Source organism: Pristis pectinata, chromosome 9, assembly GCF_009764475.1.
Source record: "Pristis pectinata isolate sPriPec2 chromosome 9, sPriPec2.1.pri, whole genome shotgun sequence".
Lineage (NCBI taxonomy): Eukaryota > Metazoa > Chordata > Chondrichthyes > Rhinopristiformes > Pristidae > Pristis > Pristis pectinata.
The window spans coordinates 10,497,774-10,520,877 of record NC_067413.1 but is presented as its reverse complement, the minus strand read 5'-3'; the positions used below and the strand labels follow the sequence as shown (position 1 = coordinate 10,520,877).

The 23,104-nt window shown below is 42.6% G+C and overlaps 1 protein-coding gene across 1 annotated transcript in view; it reads right to left on the bottom strand.

Annotated features, from left to right (window-relative positions):
- Positions 1-11,854: 11,854 nt before the first annotated feature.
- LOC127574579 (centrosomal protein of 192 kDa-like) overlaps positions 11,855-23,104 on the bottom strand; it is a 31,392-nt gene continuing 20,142 nt past the window's right edge. The window contains exons 12-13 of the mRNA XM_052023697.1: positions 12,805-12,863; positions 11,855-12,305 (exon numbers count right to left, since the gene is read on the bottom strand). Coding sequence (XP_051879657.1) covers positions 12,164-12,305; positions 12,805-12,863 — 201 coding nt within the window. The 3' untranslated portion in view covers positions 11,855-12,163. The remainder of the gene's footprint in view (positions 12,306-12,804; positions 12,864-23,104) is intronic.

The window sequence follows — 23,104 nt, the reverse complement described above, 5'->3', positions numbered from 1 at the left end:
TTAAGGCCTGTGATCATAACAGCCCGAAGAGGAAATTGGCTTAAGGGCAGAAAGCAGAGAGTACTAATAGATGGTTAATCTTCAGACCGGAGGGAAGTAATCAGTGGTGTTCCCCAAGGTCAGCAATACGGCCACGGTTCTACAACACAGACTTAGACATGGGTGTGTGTGTGTGTGTGTGGGGGGGCGGGGGGGGGGGGGGTAACATTTCCAAATGAATGGTTGACACAATGCTTGAAACATCAAATGCACCATGCTCGTCAACACACCTTCTTAAAAAACATTAAATCAAATTATTCAGTCATGACTTTCCCTCACTAATCCATGCTGACTGTTCTTCGCTCTATGGTTGTTATCTCATTGCTATAAGAACTTGTGATGCACAAAATGGATGCCAGATATACAATATCACTGAGCACAGATTTAAATACTTCTCTGTACTTCATTGGTTGTAGATGCACTTTGGGCCGTCAAGGTTGCTAAATATAAGAATTTTCTAATCTTCTCAAATTTCTGGCTGGTCAGAATTCTGCACAAGATATGAATGGTGAGTTTTCAGTTCATGAATTGCAACAGATAGTTGGATATCCATATATTACTGGTGGAATATGATAAAATATCTTTAAATGTTATCCACCAAGAATCTTCCCGGAGTTGCAAAAGGTGTAAAGTAGCCAAAGTAATAGCTAGAAAATAGTGGGAATGCTCAGTTAGTTAGGCAGCATCTATACATTGGAAATAGATTTAATGCTTTAAGTCTATTACATGTGAAAGCCATTTGCAGGTTGCTCTGCTGAGTACTTTTAGCATTTCCTGTCTTATTTCATTACTTTGCTTTTTCTTTTAAACCTATAAATTAGCTTGTTCTATTTTGCCTTGCATTTTGAACATGATGACTCAGGGTGCCGTTCCAATTACTCTGCCAGTCCTTTGATACATCAGCCCTACTTATCCAAATGCATGTCTAGACAGTGAATACTGCCAAAACTTTACCATGGCAGCATTTTAACTGAGATCAACACTGTCTGTATTGAATATTCTAAGGTTTTCAGGTTAGGGTCACCGGATAGCTTTCAGGAACAGCAGTAATTGTACCATTCTCTGGCTGCCTGGAATGGAGAAACTGAAGTCTTGGCTGGCATCAGCTTCTCTTGGACTAGTGATCAAACCCTGGGATTTTCTGGTCAATCTGCTTCCTCTAACACACTGCGTACATACCAACCAATTCATTGTGGAAACACACCAGTGCTGTTTTCAAAAGTCAATACACCCTCAAAGAATATTCTGAAAGTACTGTATTTGTGAATATACCATTGACTCATTAAAAAAACACAAGATAATTACTGTTTTCATCATTCTGTTGAACAACAACAGAATACAAATATTTTGGAGTAGTCCATTGGAGAATGTTTTGCCTTTAACTGTGAATGGTCCAGTGGAATAAGCTTTGCCTTTTTAATCTCTAATGATCTAACAATGTAATTTAAGATTCCCATCATGGGTGGCACGCTGCAGTTAGTGCTGCTGCCTCACAACTCTAGGGATCTGGGTTCAATCCTGACCTCGGGGTACCGTCCGTGCAGAGATCTATGACCACGTGGGTTTCATCCAAGTGCTCCAGTTTCACCCTACGTTGCAAAGATGTACTGGCAGTAATCAGCCGCTGTAAGTTACCCATTAGTGCAGGTTCATGGCAAAAAGAATCAAAGAAAGGGAGCAATACCAACATTTAAAAGACATTTGGACAGGTGCGTGGATAGGAAAGGATTAGAAGGATATGGGACAAACACAGGTAAATGGGACTAGCTTAGATGGTCGGCATGGGCGAGTTGGGCCGAATGGCCTGCTTCACTGCTGTGTGACTCTATGATTCTGTGACCCTATGATGGGCATGCATGAGATAGAATAGGTTGCAGGGGTGCAGGGAACTAAGGAGAAAGGGGATGTGATTAATGGAATTGCTACCCTGAGAGCTTGTACAGGCTAAATGATCTCCTCTGTGTCAGGATAAGCATAGAATGCTGGAAACACTCAGCAGGTCAGGCAGCATCTGTGGGAAGAGAAACACAGTTAACGTTTTCTGACCAAAGACAGATGCTGCCTGACCTGCTGGGTGTTTCCAGCATTTTCTAATTTTTTTCTTCTATTTCTGATTTCCAGCATCTGCAGTATTTTTAATTTTCATAAGATGTTCAATTCCTTCCATAAGTCTGTCTCTTCCCATCATGGTAACTTCCTCCAGTCTTAAAACCCACAACTTTCTGCCTTGTTCCAGTCTCGACATTCTTAGCCCCATTATTGCTGACTGTGCAGCCCATTTTTTCAATCAATTGGTTACACTCATTGCTAATCTCAAACACTAAAAAGAGTTTCTCTTTTGGATGAAATGCTGTAAGGGGAGAGGGGTAAGGAACCCTGGCAGAGGAACAGGAAGCTGAGAATGAGCAGTGAAGACCAGGTTAGATCAATCCCTCCCTCTCCACTCCTCAGGGTATTTGATGATTGATCCAGTCAATTTAGAACATAGAACATAGAACATAGAACAGGCCCTTCAGTCCTAAATACAATGCCAATTTGAACTAATCCCTTCTGCCTGCACATGATCCACATCCCTCCATTCCCTGCATGTTCATGTGCCTGTCTAAAAGCCTCTTGAATGCCACTATCGTATCCATTTCTACCACCACCCCTGGCAGTGTGTTCCAGGCACCCACCACTCTCTGTGTAAAAACACTTGCCCCACACATCCCCCTTTAAACTTTCCCCCTCTCACCTTAAAGCTGTGCTCTCTAGTATTTGACATTTCTACCGTGGGAAAGAGACTCTGACTGTCTATGCCTCTCATAATTTTATAAACCTCTATCAGGTCCCCCCTCAGCCTCCAGTACTCCAGAGAAAACAGCCCAAGTTTGTCCAACCTCTTGGGTTTAAGGGTGGTTTGAAAGATGAGATTCAGGTCCACATCATATCTGACAGAGCTGTGGCTTCGGATGCGAGGGTTGTGGGGGGAGGTTGGGGGGGCGGGGTTTTTTTTTGGAAACTGTCCCAAAGCTGGTGCTGACCCAGCCAGAGTCAGGAATGAAACCAACCAACCAACCAATGAAGCTAAGTCTAGACTCCATTGTCATCAGTCTTTACATCTCCCCCTCCTCCTGTACTTCTCTCTCTCCCCTCTCCTCCCTTTTCCCTGTGATACCGACGCTGTGAATGTTCCACACCAACCCACTCTCTGAGTAGGTTGTAACATGAAGCCTAATGGTTTGTTTTGGATTTGCACACTGGAAAATCTGATGACTCCAACCAAATTGTTTTGTAGGGCTGATCTTAATAACAATTTCTAGGAACAGGGTTTTTTTTTCCAGAAATTTATTGCATTCACAGAATTTGCAAATAAGTAATACAGCGTCACCATTCACAGTACACTGGTACCTTGGTCTGTGCTTACAATGCTTTTCCAGAAACAAGGGGGAAATGGAATCAGCACCAAAAGGGAACGTTATGTAGAGAGAGGTGATTACTGACAGTAAAGAGCAAGCTACAGGAAGGATGTGGAGGCTTTGGAGAGGGTGCAGAAGAGGTTCACCAAGATGCTGCCTGGATTAGAGGGTATGAGCTATAAGGAGAGGTTGGACAAACTTGGGTTGCTTTCTCTGGAGCGTCGGAGGCTGAGGGGAGACCTGATAGAAGTTTATAAACTTCTGAGAGGCATAGACTGGACAGTCAGAATCTTTTCTCCAGGGTAGAAGTGTTGACTACCAGATGACATGCATTTAAGGTGAGAGGTGAAAATTTAAGTAAGATGCGCGGGGAAGTGTTTTACACAGAGAGTGGTGGGTGCCTGGAATGGGCTGACAGGGGGACTGGTGGAAGCAGATACAACAGTAGCATTTAAGAGGCTGTTAGATAGACACATGAACATGCAGTGAATGGAAGGATATGGATCATGTGCAGACAGAAGAGACTTAATTTAATTTGGCATTGTTCTGGCACAGACATTGTGGGTCGAAGGGCCTGTTCCTGTGCTGTACTGTTCTATGTTCCATGAACTCAGTGGTTCATGCAGCATCTGGGGAGGGAAATGGCCAGTTGATGCTTCACGTTGAGACCTTTCATCTGGACCAGAATCGTCGACTGTCCATTTCCCTCCACAGATGCTGCCTGACCCTATGAGTCCCTACAGCAGCTCATTTTCGCTCCACGTTCCAGCGTCTGCAGTCTCTGGTGTCTCCCGATTACTGACAGTGCTGCTGTGCCAGGAACCTGCCCTCCGCTAGCACCTTCCCAACAGCGGATCGCCCCTTCGTGTGGAGAGGTTGCCTGTGAGGACTGGTGAGAGGTGTGATTGCTGCACCTTAGCCAGCATGATGAGTGTGGACCCTTACTGGGGACTGCCAGGACCCGGCTCCATGGACAGACAGACCACCTTGATCCTGTGGTCTCTCTCATCACTTCCTGTGGACGGGATAGAAACCACCGTCTCCCTTCTCTGTTTGGCTGAACAATTTTCCCCAGCCTGGAGATTTCTTTATGGAAACAAGCTCAATGATAGTCTCTGGACACAGAGTTTGTTTGGCTGTGGGGACATTACTGAGCCATCACTTCCTTAAAGGCTACTGATATCAGAGCTTCCAGGTGAACCTTTTAGAAGAAGTGTGAGCATGTTTCAACCTCCCCCAAGGATAATGCAGGGTCTGCAGAGGATGTAGACAAGCTCAATGAGTGGGCAAGAGAGTACAGATGGAGTATAAAACAAAGAAGGGTGAGACTATTCACTTTGCTGGAGAAAAACTAGTAATTATTGGTGTTCAGAGGAATTGTAGTGCTCATCCATGCCCGTCTTAAAAGCCCCCAGTGAATTTGCCTCCATCACCCTATCAGGCAACACACTCCAGGCATCCACCACTCTCTCAGCAAAAAAACATATCCCTCACATCTGTTCTGAACCTACCCCCTCTCACCTTAAATGCATACACATCTGGAGTTCTATGTGAAGTCTTGGTTCTGTGCTTACATAGGGATACATTTGCCTCAAATGCAATCCATGCAGACTCACTAGATTGGGGCCATTGACCTAGAAAGAGAAATTAGTGGGGATGGCGTATATTCTCAAGAGTGTGGGAGAATGAGAAAAAAGGAGATACGAAAGAGAAAGACTCGCTCATTGTTTACTTCCTGAACATTGATTCCCAGCAACAGGATCAGATTCTGCAAACTTTTCTGGAGGTGGGATGTCTCCCTCTAACGCTCACCTTATGAACACCATTGAGAGTGGAGAACCTCCTGAAGTTCCCATCACTCCATCAGGGAATCAAAGAAGGTTTAACTTGGTTCTCCAACCTGCATAATTGCTTTTAAGTTCCTCACTGTGAGATCGGTTTCATTTCAGCTTCCATATCCATTTGCTAGCCTTCTGGGATCAGTGTACAAAGGTACAGCCTCCAGCAATGAGGGCTTGGGAAATTGGAAACTGAGCTGAAACTTCTTCATGAAGCCAGAATCACTCACTCCTCACAACTCAAAATTCATGCCAAAGTTCCCCCTTCACTTCAAAAATCAATAGGTAGGACCTTATTTTAAATTTTATTTTTAAATCTTTTGTAAATGGTGATTAACTAATAGCCATTAATTTTTCAAAATGACAAAATCTAAGGTATTTAACATAAGGATAGGTTGATGACATTGATCATTTAGTTGGTGGGCTTTAGGACCACACAGAAGCTATAGTTAAAACAATTGAATCGTTGGATTTTAGAACCCAGCTGGAGGAGACTCATGACCCAGGGATGCTGCTGAATCCAATCTTTAATAAAAGCATAGGTACTTTGGGCCAAGTGCTGGGAAATGGGATTAGCTTGAATATACATCTTGGTCGGCATGGACAAGTATGGGCCGAAGGGCCTTTTTCCGTGCTGACTTTAATTTTGCAAGGTACAATTGGTGCATTAATGAATACGTAATTAATCTGGTTCAAGGCTATTAATTGGCTGTCCAAAACAGATCATCTATGGTAGAAATCTGTAGGTATTTTGTTGGTTTAAAACAAGCACAAAACAATTTGTCATTTGGCAAACCAAAAATAAATACCTACAGATGCTGGAAATCTGAAATAAAAACAGAAAGTGTTGGGAATGCTCAGCAGGTCAGGCAGCTTCTGGGTGAGAGAAACAACACTAATGTTTGAAGTCATCACGTTTGGGCTGCACCCAATATGTACAATCACTGGTGCAGTGTTTGCAGACATGTGCACTCAGCAGGCTTGAAGAAAATAAACCTCCCAAATAATAAAACACAGCCTCCACTACTTTAGCGTTAGTGGTGAGGAAAATGCTGCCCGAAATCAGACAGGACACGAGAAACTCTTTTTCCAAGAAAGTGGGGGAAGGGGAGGCAAAAAGGAAAGTCAAACAACTGTCTGATTTTAAAAAAAGGTAGTAAGGAAAAGAAAATGGTTATAAAAACAGACTAGATTGCAACATTTAGCTCACAAAGTCACATATGGAAGGAATATTGCGAGATAATGTCGCAATTCTTTGCTGCAAACTACATCGACAATGAGAATGAACAGAGGTCCATCTAAGCTGGTGCAGTGTGAGCACCTACATGGGGTTTAATGGAAAAAATCTCCTGAGTTGGAGAAACCCAGTGATAAAAAAAACTAAGGAATTTGTGGATTTATTGAGGAATTGCTTTAACCCAAAGCCAAGCAAGATTGTGTAAAGGTTTATGTTTTATTCATGGTTAAGAAAACCCTAATGAAACAGTGGCTGAGTTTGTAGTTGAACTGAGGAAGTCATCACAAAACTGCAAATGTGCAGAATCACTGAAGACCAGACTCAGAAGTGGTTGTTATCAGGAGTAAATCTGACCTTTGAGAACACACTGAAAATTGCATCAACAGTGGAAATGGCAAATGAAAACATACAGGACATGCAAAAGAACCTAGCTGTTCCAAGTAATAGCATGCACACATGACAAGTTGCAAAGCACACTGTTCCAAAGCAAATTGTACATCATTTTAAAAAAAGGTAATCAAAGGCTGTTATCACTTGTGGAGAGAAACATACATCGCCCTAATGCTGGTTCTGGAAAAAGAAAGTGCCACACTCACGGTTTGAAATGTCACATGGTCAGAGATTGCAGGAATAACATGAAGTAAAGTTGAGTAAACAAAATGAAAGTAAGAGAATGAAGGAAGATGCTTAAAATTTTCAAAGTCTTCATGTAAAGGAAACAAGTGAATAGTTTAATACGGAAGAAATGTTTGTAATGGGAAGGGGAAAGGAGACTGACTTAACAAAAGTAGAACCACGGATTGTCATCATGAAAGTGAACAACAGAGATATGGCACCCAAGCTTGAAATTAGGTGCAGTGTTTCACTGATGAACCAGAGTGAATATGTTCTGGGTGGCCAGAAAGCACTACAGCTAAGTTTAAGGTAGCCCAGATAAATCTGCAAATATATACAGGTATACAGTGCAGTCATTGGAACCACTGATGTGACAGTGACATAGCAAAGACAAGTTGAAATCTAGTAGTTATTGCAAGGTCGAGACCAAAGCTGTTGTGAAGAAGCTGGCTGAAAAAAAATTCCCCTGGTTTGGAAGAACATTCAGGATGTTAAGAGAAGGAAATGGAGAATATTACAGGAGGCATTAGGGAGCCATGAGAGCTTTCCACAGAGAAGTTGAGCACATTGAAGGGCACCCAAGCCAAAATTCATGTTGATCCTGATGCTCCAACATGGTTCTTCAAGGTCAATGCCTTATGCAATGAAATCAAAAGTGGAGGCAGCGATTGACAGGCTTCTCATAGAGAAAGTAATTAAACCATGAGATACTCTATATGGGGAGTACCTATTTTGCCAGTGTAAAAGCATGATGGACCTTCAGGATATGTGGAGATTATAACTGTTAATCAAATCTTATCCCTGGAAATAGCATTCCATTCCGAGAATAGCAGTTTTGTCTGGAATGTAGCAGTTCACTAGGTTGGACACGAGTTGTGCAAGTCAACAGGTAGTGTTGGGGAATCAGTCCAGGAAGTGACAACACACAAGGCATGTTCTCATATAGCTAACTACCTTTGGAGTTTTATCTGTTCCTGCTATCCCAACTAATGTAACTGAGCTGAAGGTACAGCTGAGATTGTTGAATTATTATAATCAACTTTTGTTAAATTTTGCAATGCACTTGCACTAATTGATGCAAAAATGTGAAATGGAGGTGAACTGAAGTTCAGGAAAAGTCTATTGTGCATTCCAAATAATTGCTACAACCTCCTGATGTGCTAATCTATTACTCAGACAGAGCTGATTTTATCAGGTGACGTATCACCAAACACTGTTGGTGTTGTGTTGCCCCATCAGATGGTCCTGAACAGTTGACAGGGTTTACATCCAGAACCTGGAGAGCAGCAGAGAAATAGTACCTTCAGCTGGATAAAGAAGGTTTAGCCAATGTGTGTTCACTGTGTAACTATTTCCTAAGCACATATGGACATCATCATTGACAGAGATCACTAACTCTCAATTCTCTGTTCCATGAAATAAAGCTGGTTTTTCAGATGGTATCCCCACAAGTTCAGAGACTTGTCCTTGAGTATGTGAACATGAGCACAGAGATACCATGGAAACACAGATACTTTGTCATCTTCTGGTGCCAAAGATGATTGCTATGAAGGAATACAGGGCCAAATGCTGATCATGGATCATCTGAATATGTAGTTATGTATGTAATTTATACAGTTGTACATATAATTTATGGACACAAAGGCAACCCCCATGTTACGGCTGTTCAGGTAATGGAAATTCACCATTGCAGAAAAAGTCCAAGATAGAACATAGAACAGTACAGCACAGTATGGACCCTTTGGCCCACAATGTTGTGCCAACCTATATACGTAAACATACCCCACAATCAATCTAACCCTCCAGTTTTCCTTACATCTATCTGCTTATTTAAGAGTCCCTTAAATGCCCCTATTGTATCACCCCCAGCAGTGCGTTTCAGACACCCGCCACTATGTAAAAAAAAACTAACTCTGACATCTCCCCTAAACTTTCCTCCTCTCACCTTAAACAGATGTTCTCTGATATTGGCCATTGCCACCCTGGGAAAAAGTGCTGGCTGACCACTCTATGCATGCCTCTCATAATCTTATATACATCTATCAAGTTGCATCTCATCTGCCTACACTCCAAAGAGAGAAGCCATAGTTCACTCAACCTTTCCTCATAAGACATGTTCTCTAATCCAGGCAGCATCCTGGTAAATATTCTCTGCATCCTCTCTAAAGCTTCCACATCCTTCCTATAATGAGGCAACCAGAACAAAACACTATTATGAAATAAAATTCATTCTCATGGAATTGATATGGGGGAGAAAGGTAAATAAATTTTTTTTTTTTTGCAACTCACATTCCTTGATGCGTGTGCAGATGACCCAGATGTTCTAACCTTGAGTTTTGTTCTTTGGCAGTTGCCATTTTGGCTGTGTTTACAGACAGATATACTTGACAGGCTTGAAGAAAAGAAATGTCCTAAAGGTCAAAAACTGAACTCCACCTTTTGTTTTAAGATAAAATAAGATCTTTATTAGTCACATGTACATCAAAACATAGAGTGAAATACATCTTTTTGCGTAGTGATTTGGGGGGCAGCCTGCAAGTGTCACTATGCTTCCACTGTCAACATAGCATGCCCACAACTTCCTAACATGTACGTCTTTGGAATGTGGGAGGAAACCGGAGCACCCGGAGGAAACCCACGCAGACACAGGGAGAACGTACAAACTCCTTACAGACAGAGGCCAGATTTGAACCCGGGTCGCTGGAGCTGTAAAGCGTTACACTAACCGCTACACTACCGTACCTGCCTGTTTTGCACATTAAGGTAAAACAATAATACATTGTGGAATCGTTCATGAATGCAAAAAGGTAAGGATACAATATAGGGTTTGGTAGGGAAGTGTTGAGGGTTGGTGAGCAAGAGGGAGGAAAAAAGCATACAGAAAAATTACATTCTGCAATATCCTGAATAAAGCAAAGCTGAAGATTTGGTTTCCAGGCAAAGGACAAATGTAAAGGTTAACTGACCAAGGATACAAATCAATGCCTTCTTACTTTTCCCTCACATCATTGGGACATGTCCAACAAAATAACTTCCAGAACCTAAATGAAATGTTAGGATCACACACATCCTATGAATCTGCAGAAAATAGCAAGTGCTATCATTGTGTCAATTCCTTCAAATAGCTGCCCCTGTGAGAACATCCCAAAATAATTATCAAATGAAAGACTAAAAACTACCCACTGGGATCTAATAAGTATCATTTGCTAGAAAACATGTATATTTACAATCTTAAGTGTCCACAAAATAAAGATGAGCCTATATTATCTTTAACCTAATCATCTTATGACATACAAACAATTTAATTTAGTTATAGTGAATTTGATTGTACATTTTATCATTAATTAGTCTTGCTCTTCTGACAAACAAGAATATTTGCATTTTATTGATCTTTTAGCTAATATGTAAAGCTCTAAAATTGACCAAGCTTGTGTAGAATCTATTGCAGCTATTAAATGACATCTTTCACTAGATTTGGCCTTGACCATTTATTTTTCATGAAACTTGAGGTTCCTTAAGAGTGTATGAGAAACAGCACCCTCTACAGGAATGCTCAGATCCATGTGAACCTGGAACTAGACAAGAATTGTGAAAGTACAGTCCAAATAGTGAATTTTGTGTCAAAACAGGTGAAGACAGCAAAAGTAAACGGAAGAACAAAGGAAATGCACTTTAAACAAATTTACTGTGGTTAAAAAATCTCACTCATTCCATTGTAGCTTAGCTTGAAAACAATTTTTCCCCCACTTTGCTACAAACTCAAATTCCCTCATCATCAGGATGCAATACCTGTATTTTCCCCTCCTCATTTCCTGCCATTCAGAACCCCAAATTTTCCAGGTGAAGCAGAGATTTATTTGTACTTCTCCCTATTTAGTATTGTGCTCACAACCAGATCTCCTCTAAATGGGCAGGGAAACAAATGCTGCTTGGGCAGCTGCTTCACCAAACAACTCATTCCAAGGGTGATCCTGATCTTCCAGTGATCCAGTCCTTCCTTTCTCCCATCCATTTCAATTCCAACCTCTGCCTCCATATCCAAATGAAGCTCACCAAAAGCAAAGAACACTTTCTCCAACTTGCACATTAATTGCCTTCAAGATTCATTGAATTCAACAATTTCTGATAAATAACTACTCCAGTCTTGTATTTAACATTTCCAGCATTCAATTTTTTCCAACCATCTTTTTCTGGAAATTTTAGATTTTATTCATCATTTACACCTTCTCCAGACACATCTTGCAATCAATGCTTCCCACTCTGACCCCCACCTGTTCACAAACCCACCCTTTTGTCTTCTTCTCACCTCCTGGTCCTTTTTCTACAACTTTAAGCTCATTTAAAATTTAAACTTTCCCCCCCAATCTAGGCGAAAAGGCAAGGGAGCCAAAACATTAACTGTCTTCAAAAAAGCAGCACGACCTCCAGCGTTTTCTGTTTTATTTCACATTTCCAGCATCTACCATTTTTTTTGGGCCAAGATCTACAGCATGGATTCTAACCCATGTAAAGCATTAGGACTTTGACCTCAATTGTTTGACCCAACAATCTGTTGTTCTTCCAGGAAGCGGTACAAGTGGACAACATCCCTGCTATATCCAACACCTTTTGATTAGGTCTATTACACCACAAAATAACACACTGAAGCTGCTTCAGCTGCTGAACTGTTCACTGCTCAACATCAAATCAAATTTAGGAAAAGTCACAAAAGCCTTGAAAACAGAAATATACAAAATTAACTTTATTTCTAATATACATAAAACAGTCACAAAAAGTTAAATAATGTTGCAGGGAAGGGTAGAAACATACAATTCCTTTCCACAGTAAGGTGGTTTTCTTACTCAATATGTATAAATATATATTACAATATTTTTTACTCCAAGAGGAAGTGTCAAATCAAACTGGCTTGATATGCAAAATGTATACATTAAAAAATGTACAGAAAAGATGCTGCAAGATTGCAACACAAAGCTGGTAATTTTCAATTTTCCTCCAGGGTTCAATACAACATTTCGTATGACAAAACAGTTCAAGTTTTATTTGCTCTTTTTAATAGCTTCACCAATAAGTTTAATAGGAAGCCTCCCACATATGTCAGTTTGTATGACCAGGAGTTCCTCAAATCTTCCCTCTGATTCTGGTTTGAACTGGACAGGTAGATTGATGTAGTGTTGAGACCTAGAACAAAGACAGACATCAGTGAAGATACTTGAACCAAATTGGATTCAATTTTTTTTCCCCAGTGATAAAACCTAAACACTTGTCCCTTAACATTATACAGGGGGTGGGGAGGACAGAGACAGAGACTTTTCCTATGGAGTCAGAACAAGCTGCACTTCAGTATTGGAGCTAGACTGTAGGAAACAGAGAGAAAAAAAAAAATCACAGAAAGATAGTCAAAATCTGAAACATTTATCCACAACCAGCCCAACTCCCTCACAAAAAAGGCTGGAGGAAATAAACTGAAATTATTAAAACAGATGGAAAAGGATAATAAAAAGGGGCTTAAGATCATCTACCTTGGTTTTATTAGATGGAGTAAAGACACTGTTTACAATCAAATAGAATACCCTCCAAGTTCCTGTGCTTTCATTTACCCAAAGTTTGAAATTTAGTTTGCTCAGTAATTCCATTCACAAGAATTTGCCTTCTGATTAGATTCTTATTTACCACTCACCGTAGTGCATAATAGGAATACTTGATATAAAATGGCTCTTTAGGGTTTCTAAACTTTAGCTGCAAATCAACAACAAAAGCATTAGTATAGCTGCTTGCAAGTGAAAAAAATCTACTTTTAAAGCTACTGGATTGAAAAGTACTTTTAAATCACCACCAACTCACTTAAATCACCACCAACTCACTCAAACATAAGTGAAGAAATTTTAACCACTATTTTATCTTATGGCATGAAGCAAAGATCAATTTTCAAGTCACAAGAACCATTTCAAGTCAACAGCATGAGGTAATATCATTTCATGATTTTCTTCCCGAATCACTGATGAAAAAACTCAAGAGGAAGTGATGAGACCCAGTGAACTTTTACATAGTCTATCATTAACCCAAGTACAGTTCTGTATGATACAAAATAATATGGTTTAAAAATCATTGTTTAAAAAAAAGTTGTTTACTTAATGCAGCTTTAAAAAAAATTTGTTTACTGCTCACAAAAAGTAAATAGTTGTAGTGCATTTCTAGCACAGGTGAGATGCTTTTCTTCAAAATGAAGTTCATTTGAATCCTATGAGCAGCCAAGGATTTAGGAGTGGGGTAGAGGATTGAAGGAGCAAGGGCCTTGGAAAGTCCAGCTATTTATGCTCTCAGTTCAGTGTCACTCTGGTCCAGTCCTTCAACAATAATTCCCTAGCCCCTTCTCTGGCACATACAAGAGGGGTAATGCCAAACTCTTTATTGCAGTGGTACAGCAAGCAGTTGGGAAAGCAAACAGTATGTTGGTCTCTATTGCAAGAGGATTAGAGCGAACGATTACATACACCTTGCTCTAATTATATAGTGCCCCAGCAAAACCACATCTGGAATATTAGGTACACATCTGTTTTCTCCGTCCAAGGAAGTACACACTTGTGATAGTGGATGTGTAACAAAAGGCTCACCAGATCAATTCCTGGGATGGCAAGTTGATCTTTGTCAGATTTATACAGTGCAAACAGGCCCTTCGGCCCACCATGTCCATGCCGACCATTTTGCCTATCCACACTAACCCCATTTGTCTGCATTAGGTCCATACCCTTCTACGCCTTTCCTACTTGTGAAGGAGTCTAAATGTCTCTTAAACAAAAATCTGATTGCACCACCTCCTCTAGCAGCCACTAACAATAACTTTCCTCTCAAGTCCCCTTTAAAATCTCCTACCTTTCATCTTAAAGATATGCCCTCTTTTCCCCCCCCCCCCCTTAGTAGGGGAATTAAAAACAAGATTCTGACCATCTACCCTATCTATGCCTCTCAATCAGGTCACCCCTCACCTTCTTTGCTCTAGGGAAAACAAACCCAGTTATTCAAATCTCTCCCCATAACAAGTATCCTTCAATCTAGACCACATCTAGTCACATCTCTACTCTCTCCAGCACAACTGCATCCTTCCTATAGTGTGACTACCAGAACTGCAGAAAACTCCAAGTGTGATCTAACCAGTGTTTTGTAAATTTGCAACATAACATCCCAACTTTTAGATTCTATGCACCAGCCTATTAGGTTTAGCATGCCATCTGCCTCAAGACGAGCCTATCTACCCATGTTGCAACTTTCAGGGAACTATGGATTTGAACATGAAAGTTGTTGTTCGAACTACCATTACTGCACATGTCCTAAACCTTAGCAGGATTAAATTCCCTCTGCCAATGCTTAGCCCAACTTTCCACCTAATCTTGACCCTGCTGTAGCCTTGATCACTATACACACCAAACTTACTAATCATACCTCCCTATATTCATATCCATGTCACTAGTATATCACAAACAACAAGGGTCCCACCACCAATTCCCATTGTACACCACTAGTCAGAACAACAACCTCTCGCTGGACAATCAGTAAAACTAAAGAACTGATTGTTGACTTCAGAGGGCGGTGGGGGGGGGGGGGGGGGGTGAAATTGGCAACTATGCACCTGTCTACATTGGTGAATCAGCAGTGGAGAGGGTCAGCAGCTTTAAATTCCTGGGCATTAACATATCAGATGAGCTGTCCTGGGCCCAGCACATAGATGTGATCACAAGGAAGGTGTGCCAGCATCTTTACTTTCTTAGATGATTAAGGAGGTTTGGCTTGTCACTGATCACTAAAGCTTCTACAGATGTGCATTGAAAATATCCTGACTGGTTGCATCATGATCTGGTATGGCAATTCAAATGCACAGGAATGCAAAAAGCTTTAGAGAGTACTAGACGCAGTCCAATACATCACTAAAAGGCATGGATTAGAGTGGACCTACATTCTCTGGAGTTTAGGAAAAAAATAGATTTCATCAAAATGTAATATTCCTAAAGGTCTGACAGTGTAGATGTTGGAAGGCTATTAACTTGGCTAGTCTCTTCAAGGCATGCCCATTTGGAGCAGCTAAGTTTCTTCTGTTTATCACCTTTATTAGGGTTTTAAGTGTAATGATTAGATTTTTATAACTTTCTTTAGTAAGTGTTTTAAAAGTTTTTTCTAACTAGTCGAGTGGGGGCTGGACTGCGCAGGCACGGTGCAGGCAGCTTAAAAAAGCAAACAGCCTATAGACTGGGCAGTGTCGGAGCGGGCAGCTGAGTGAGAGGCAGCAGAGTGGTCGGGCTTTGGCTCAAGGGACTTCGGCGTAAAGGGGCAAGGAGGGTAAGTAGCTGGTAAGTAGGTAAAGGTAAGGTTTACCTGTTGTCTATTATAGATTTGTAGGTGGGATTAACTAGGGGGAAAATAAAACAAGGTAGATGGAGGACATGATCATATGCTGCAGCTGTTTGATGTGGGAACTCGTGGACCTTGCTCCGGTCCACAATGGCCACATCTGCAGTAAGTGCTTGAGGCTGGATGAACTTCAGCTCAGAGTTGATGAGCTGGAGTCGCAGCTACAAACACTGCGAGGGTGGGAGAGAGTTATGTAGACACGGTCCATCAGGAGGCAGTCACCCCTCTTAGAGCAGGTACATTTGAGGTTCAGGATGCAGATAGAATGGTGACTGTCAGGGGAGGGAAGAGGAAGAAGTCAGGCAGGCAGACAGAGTAGGGAATCCTGGAGGCTGTTCTCCTCAGTAACAGGTTTTCCACCTTGGAGGCCGTTGAGGGGGATGACCTGCAGGGGCCTAGCTGCAGTAACCAGGCCTCTGGCACTGGGACTGGTACTGCTGCTCAGAAGGGAAGGGTGGGAAAGAGACATGCGGTAGTGATAGGGGACTCGATAGTCAGGGAAACAGATAGAAGGTTCTATGGCAGTGAGCATGAATCCCGGATGGTATGTTGCCTCCCAGGTGCCAGGGTCTGGGATGTCACTAATCGGGTCCACAGGAATCTTGAGCAGGAGGGAGAGCAGCCAGAAGTTGTGGTTCATGTTGGCACCAATGACATAGGTAGGAAGGGGGATGAGGTCCTGAAGAGCAAGTTCAGGGAGCTAGGCAGAAGACTGAGAAACAGGACCTCAAGGGTAGCAATCTTGGGATTGCTGCCGGTGCCACGCGATAGTGAAGGCAGGAACAGGAGGAGGTGGCAGATAAATGCGTGGCTGAGAAGTTGGTGCAGGATGGAGGGTTTTAGATTTCTGGATCATTGGGATCTCTTCTCGGGAAGGTGGGACCTGTACAGAGAGAACGGGTTACACCCGAACCAGAAGGGGGCCAATATCCTTGCGGCTAGGTTTGCTAGGGTGGCTCGGGAGGGTTTAAACTAGTTTGTGAGGGGGAAGGGAACCGGAGAAGTAGGTCAGAGGAAGAAGGGGATGGGGAAAAGTTAGATCAAACAGGTAGAGAGGCTTTGGGGAAGGAGAAGCAGAATACAGGCTTTAAAAGTAGTAAGGTAGATGGACTGAAGTGTGTTTACTTAAATGCAAGAAGTGTCAGGAATAAGGGAGATGAACTGAGGGCTTGGATAAGTACGGGGGACTATGATATCGTGGCTATTACTGAGACGTGGCTGAAGTCAGGGCAGGAGTGGATATTGAATATTCCTGGTTTTCGGTGTTTTAAGAGGGATAGGGAAGGGGGGAGAAGAGGAGGAGGGGTGGCGATACTGGTCAGGGACACCGTTATGGCTGTGGAAAGGATGGATGTTGTAGAAGGATCATCTCTAGAGTCCGTATGGGTGGAAGTAAGGAACAGTTACTCTACTAGGAGTATTCTATAGGCCCTCCGGTAGCAGTAGAGATATAGAGGAGCAGATTGGCAGGCAGTGTTTGGAGAGAAGCAAAAATAACAGGGTTGTTATAATGGGAGACTTCAACTTCCCAAATATAGATTGGAACCTGCTTAGTGCCAAAGGTTTAGATGGGACGGAATTTGTTAAATGTGTCCAGGAGGGATTCCTGACGCAGTATGTCGACAGGCTGACTAGAGGGAATGCCATGCTAGATCTAGTTTTAGGAAATGAACCGGGACAAGTGAATGAGCATTTGGGGGACAGTGACCATTGCTCCATAACCTTTAAAATTGTCATGGACAGGGACAGGTGCAGAGAGGACAAGAAGATATTTAATTGGGGAAGGGTGAACTATGAGGCTATAAGGAGAGAACTTGGGAGTGTAAATTGGGAAGTCCTTTTTGAAGGGAAATGTACCATGGAGATGTGGTCGATGATGTTCAGGGATCTTATACAGGATGTTAGTGATAAATATGTCCCGGTGAGGCAGAGAAGGAATGGCAGGGTGAAGGAGCCGTAGGTGTCGAGAGAGGTGGAACGACTAGTTAGGGAGAAGGTGGTAGCATACATAAGCAACAAGGTTCAGACAGGGCCCGTGAGGAATATAGAGTAGCGAGGAAGGAACTTAAGAAAGGGCTGAGGAGAGCTAGAAGGGGACATGAAAAGGCATTGGCTAGTAAGGTTAAGGAAAATCCTAAGGCCTTTTTCATGTACGTGAAGGGTAGGAGGATGGCTAGGGTAAAGGTAGGTCCGATTAAAGACAAAGGTGGGAGAGTGTGCCTGGAGGCGGCAGAAGTGGGAGAAGTTCTCAATGAATACTTCTCTTCGGTATTCACCGAGGAGAGGGGTCTTGATGACGCAGAAGGGAGTGTTGGTAAGGGTAATGTTCTCGAGGTTGTAGATATCAAGAGAGGATGTGTTGAAGTTGTTAAATAATATCAAGACAGATAAATCTCCGGGGCCTGACGGGATTTTCCCCAGGCTGCTTCGAGAGGTGAGGGAGGAGATTGTTGAACCGCTGGTAAGGATCTTTGAGTCCTTGTTGTCCGCGGGGATGGTGCTGGAGGATTGGAGGGTGGCGAATGTTGTCCCCTTATTCAAAAAAGATAGTAGGGATAGTGCAGGGAATTACAGACCGGTAAGCCTTACATCTGTGGTGGGTAAGCTGTTAGAAAGGATTCTAAGGGATAGGATCTATGAACATCTGGAGAATAATGGACTGATTAGGGACAGCCAGCATGGCTTTGTGAAGGGAAGATCTTGCCTCACAAGCCTGATAGAGTTCTTTGAGGAGGTGACGAGGAAGATTGATGAGGGTAGTGCGGTGGATGTGGTCTATATGGATTTTAGTAAGGCGTTTGATAAGGTTCCTCATGGTAGGCTTCCTCAGAAGGTCAGAGGCCAAGGGATCCAGGGAAACTTGGCTGTGTGGATTAGGAATTGGCTTGCCTGTAGAAAGCAGAGGGTTGCGGTGGAAAGAGTGCCCTCGGATTGGAGGGCAGTGACTAGTGGTGTCCCGCAGGGATCGGTTCTGGGACCTCTACTTTTTGTGATATTTATAGATGACTTGGATGAGGGGGTGGAAGGCTGGGTTAGTAAGTTTGCGGACGACACTAAGATCGGTGGTGTTGTGGATAGTGTGGAGGGCTGTTGGAGCTTACAGAGGGATATTGATAGGATGCAGAGCTGGGCTGACAAGTGGCAGGTGGAGTTCAATCCGGAGAAGTGTGAGGTGGTACACTTTGGAAGGACAAACTCCGGGGCAGAGTACAAGGTAAATGGCAAGGTACTTGGCAGTGTAGAGGAGCAGAGGGATCTGGGGGTTCATATTCACAGTTCACTGAAAGTTGCCTCACAGGTGGATAGAGCAGTTAAGGCGGCCTATGGGATGTTAGCTTTCATAAGTCGTGGGATTGAGTTTAAGAGCCGCGAAGTGATGATGCAGCTTTACAAAACTCTAGTTAGACCACACTTAGAATACTGTGTTCAGTTTTGGTCGCTGCATTATAGGAAGGATGTGGAGGCATTGGAGAGGGTGCAGAGGAGATTTACCAGGATGCTGCCTGGATTAGAGCGTATGGAATATGAGCACAGGCTTAAGGTGCTAGGGCTTTATTCACTGGAAAGGAGGAGGATGAGAGGAGGCATGATAGAGGTATATAAAATATTGAGAGGAATAGATAGTCTACTCTGACAGCCAGCACCTCTTTCCCAGGGCACCAATGCTCAAGACGAGAGGGCATGGCTTTAAGGTTATGGGTGGGAGGTTCAGGGGGAGGTTTTTCACCCAGAGAGTGGTTGGTGCATGGAATGCACTGCCTGGGGTGGTGGTGGAGGCAGATACATTGGACAGGTTCAAGAGTTTGTTGGATAGGCACATGGAGGAATGTGAGATAGAGGGATATGTGGGAGGAAAGGGTTAGATAGTATGAGGGTGGTTTGATGGCCAGCACAACATGGTGGGCCGAAGGGCCTGTTTTGTGCTGTATGGTTCTATGGTTCTATTCTGAAGTCTTCCTCCTCCCTTTAACAAGAGTTCTGCAAGGCCCTTTCTCACTGCTCCCCCTCTGAATTCTACCGCTCTTCACCACCTATCACCCCTCCCTATACTTGCCATCTTCCCTCTACACTCTTAGTCCCAATGCCAGTTCTCAACCCGAAACACCAACTATCCCTCTGCCTCCACAGATGCTGCCTGACCAGCAGTTTTTGTGTGCTAGCAAAGTGTGGAACTCTGGCCATGACCAAGATAGGAGATCAGCCATTTAGCACTGGGTCGAGAAGCTTCACCTCAGTGTGAACTTTGGCGTTCTTCACCCAAGAAAGTTATGAAAGGCAAGTTGACAAGTACAAATATTTGCAAGATGGATTTTTGAGCATCATCAATTCAAGGAAATGGAGATAAAAGCAAAAATAGCAGCTGTATGGAAATTGTCAAATAAATAAAGGCAGAAAACAAGACCTTAGAAATAAAAATCTAGCTTCAATTATATTATAACATCTCAAAATATTCTACAGATTGAAAATCTTTCATTTTCAGAACAGCTGGTGTCATGTCTTGACTGAAGTAGCAATAGAGCAATGGTGAAGCTTTGGAATCCTCTGCGCGCGAGATAGATAATTTTGAGTGTTAAAGCAACCAAGGGGCATGGGTTTAATGCAGAAAAGTAGGGCCAAGATTTAAAAAAATCAGCTATGATCTTATTGAATGGCAGAGGTAGCAAGGGGCTGAAGAGCCTGCACCTGCTTTTATGTTCTTAGGTTGTGTGCCATTGCCTAATGTGGCTTTATTTAGTGGTGTATGACAACTATTTGTAATTCTATAGCACTATTGGAAACCTGCTCATACACAATCATATTCCCAACCAAGGCATCACAACAAATAGAAAGGTCAGCTTTCCATATCATCTGCCTGATTTTTTTTATTCATTGAATAGTGTATTACCTCTACTAAACGTCTGACAGTGTGTTCATTGGGGTGAAGACCACTTTCACCAAAACAAAAGAAATCCTGAGTGTCCCACTGTTTGCACAGCCAACTCAGTTTAACAGAGAAAGAAATGGAAAGAAAATGGAGAGGAATTAGCAATAATAGAAAGCCTAAAACCTCACCTTCTGTCATGTCCCAGAAGCTGATTTAAAGTGTTATGCAATACTTTAAATCACATGAAATTGCCATGACAACAGCTGCTGTCACTGCTATTGTGACAACAAGAATACATGCCTTTTTGCCTCGCCACTCTTGACTATTCCACTGCTCCTAATCTTCTAAACTCAACCTCCCACATCTTATTCAACCATCAAATTACATTGATTTTGAAGCATTGGGGAACTGGGAGTCAAAAAGCATCTTGTTTAAGTTTCTCCATGGTTTTACTCCAATGTTCGAATTCCTGCTACACTTGCTGGTATATGAACAGTAAAAACAAAGTCATAGAGCCTGCATTGCCCTTCGGCCCATCGAGTCCATGCCGACCAGGTGCCACCTGGCTAGTCCCAATTTCCTGCGTTTAGCCCATTTCCCTCTAAACCCCGCCCCTGCATATACCATCCAAGTGCTTCTTAAATGATACCATTGTGTTCTCTGGAAGATATTGCAAATAAATGTCATAATTTCTGGTATGACGATTGAGATTCAGTACGAGAACAGTGGAAGTTGTAGACCAAGAGTTGAAAACTGAACAAATATCCTAGCAGCACACACAAGAACACAAAATAGGAGTAGGTCATCAGGCCTTTCAAGCCTGCCCCCCCACTCCCCCACCCCCATTTTAAAATGATCATGGCTGATCTATGCTGGCCTCAATTCCTGTGTCATTTCTCCATATCCTTCAATCTAATATTTATATTCTAACATCGCCAATATTCATCCACCTCCACTTTAAATACTTCTAATGATCAGCTTCCACCACCCACTGGTGCAGAGAATTCTAGAGATTCACCACCCTCTATGAAAAGAAAATGTCTTAAATATCCAGCCCCTTTTCTTGTGGCTACGTCCTTTGTTCAAGACTCTCCCACTAGTGCAAACATTTACCCTGTCAAGCCCTCTTGTTTGATTAAGGTTCTTCAAGACCCAAACTATTTAGTCTCTCTTGGTAGGTCAACCCTCTTGTCCCAGGAATTATCCTGGTGAATCTCTTTTGTACTGCCACCAACGTTACTCCATCTTTCTTTTAGATAGGGGTACAAAAACTGTACACAGTATTTCAGGTGCAGCCTTGACAACATCCTGTACAATTGCAACAAAATCTTTTTATTTTTAAACTCCAATCCCTTTGCAATGAAAGCCAAAATGCCATTTGCCTTCTAAACTACTTGTTGGACCTGCCTTAGGATTCATGTACTAGAACACCTAGATGCCTCTACTTCACACACAGACTTACCAATTCAATCATATCCAGCTTCAACTACACAATCCTTTGCACATCAATCACTTTGTTTATATACAGTAGCAGCTTTACATTAACAAGTCTCAGTTTTGTGCTGAGTTTGAGGACTTGACCTTCAAACACCTTTTCCCTTAGGTTGAATAAACACTACTGGTGCACTGAAGGCAACGGTGCCTTTCATTATCACTGCCTGCCTTCGCTGAGAGGTGGCTCTCAAAATATGGAAAGTGGTTCCTGTTTTTCCAGGGTCTTGTCATAAACCTTTATTGTCAGAAGGTGCCAGTTGGAACAACAGAAGCCAGTTGGAAGAGGATAGTTATTTTGCAAATGTTGGGTGCAAAATGCATCCTCTCATGCTTGACTGAACACTTCAATGATTGATCTAGGTCTCAATGTGCAAGCATGCAAGATTCTACCAATTAATGGCCAATTAACCTACCAATCTGCACATCTTTGGAAAGTTGGAGGAAACTGGAGCATCCAGGGGAAACCCACTCAGTTGCAGACAGAATGTGCTGACTCCACACAGTCAGCACCAGAGGTCAGGATTGAACATGGGTCACAAGAACCAAGGCAGCAGATTTAGTAACTGCACCACTGTCATTCCCTGCTCTGAGCTTATTCCATTTAGCACAACTGAACAGTAACACAGCACGATGGAGGGCATCCTCTGTATGAAGACACAAAGGCACTACTATGGTTACTTCTACCAATGCCATCATTGAAAAATGAATCTGCTTCAGGTAAACTGGTGAGGTGGGGGTCAGGTAGGTTTATCCCTTGAGGTGGTTTGCACACTTCCTGCTGCAGATCAGATCTTGAAGCTATATCTTTCAGTATTTCACCACATTGGTCAGCCATTGTATTACAAAGCCACTCTTGGTCACAGATATTGAAGTCTTCCAGAGTATATTCTGAGCCCTTGCTGCTTTCAGTGCTTCTTCCAAGTGTTGTTCAACAAGAAGCATGGATTCATTAACCAAGGAGGACAGTAGGTGATAATCAAGCAGAAATGTCTTTACCCATGTCCAGTCTGGTGCCATGAGACATCTGGAATCAATGCCAAGGACTTCAAGGACTATTCCCTCCCACCTGTATACCACCAGGCCACTATTATTGTTGTGTGTGGGTTCTGACAATAGGCCAGAATGTGCCCAGGGATTGCGATGGAAGAGTCCAGCACATTGACTGCAAGGTACAATTCTATGAGTATTGCCATGCCAAGCTTTGGCTTGATCAGGGAGA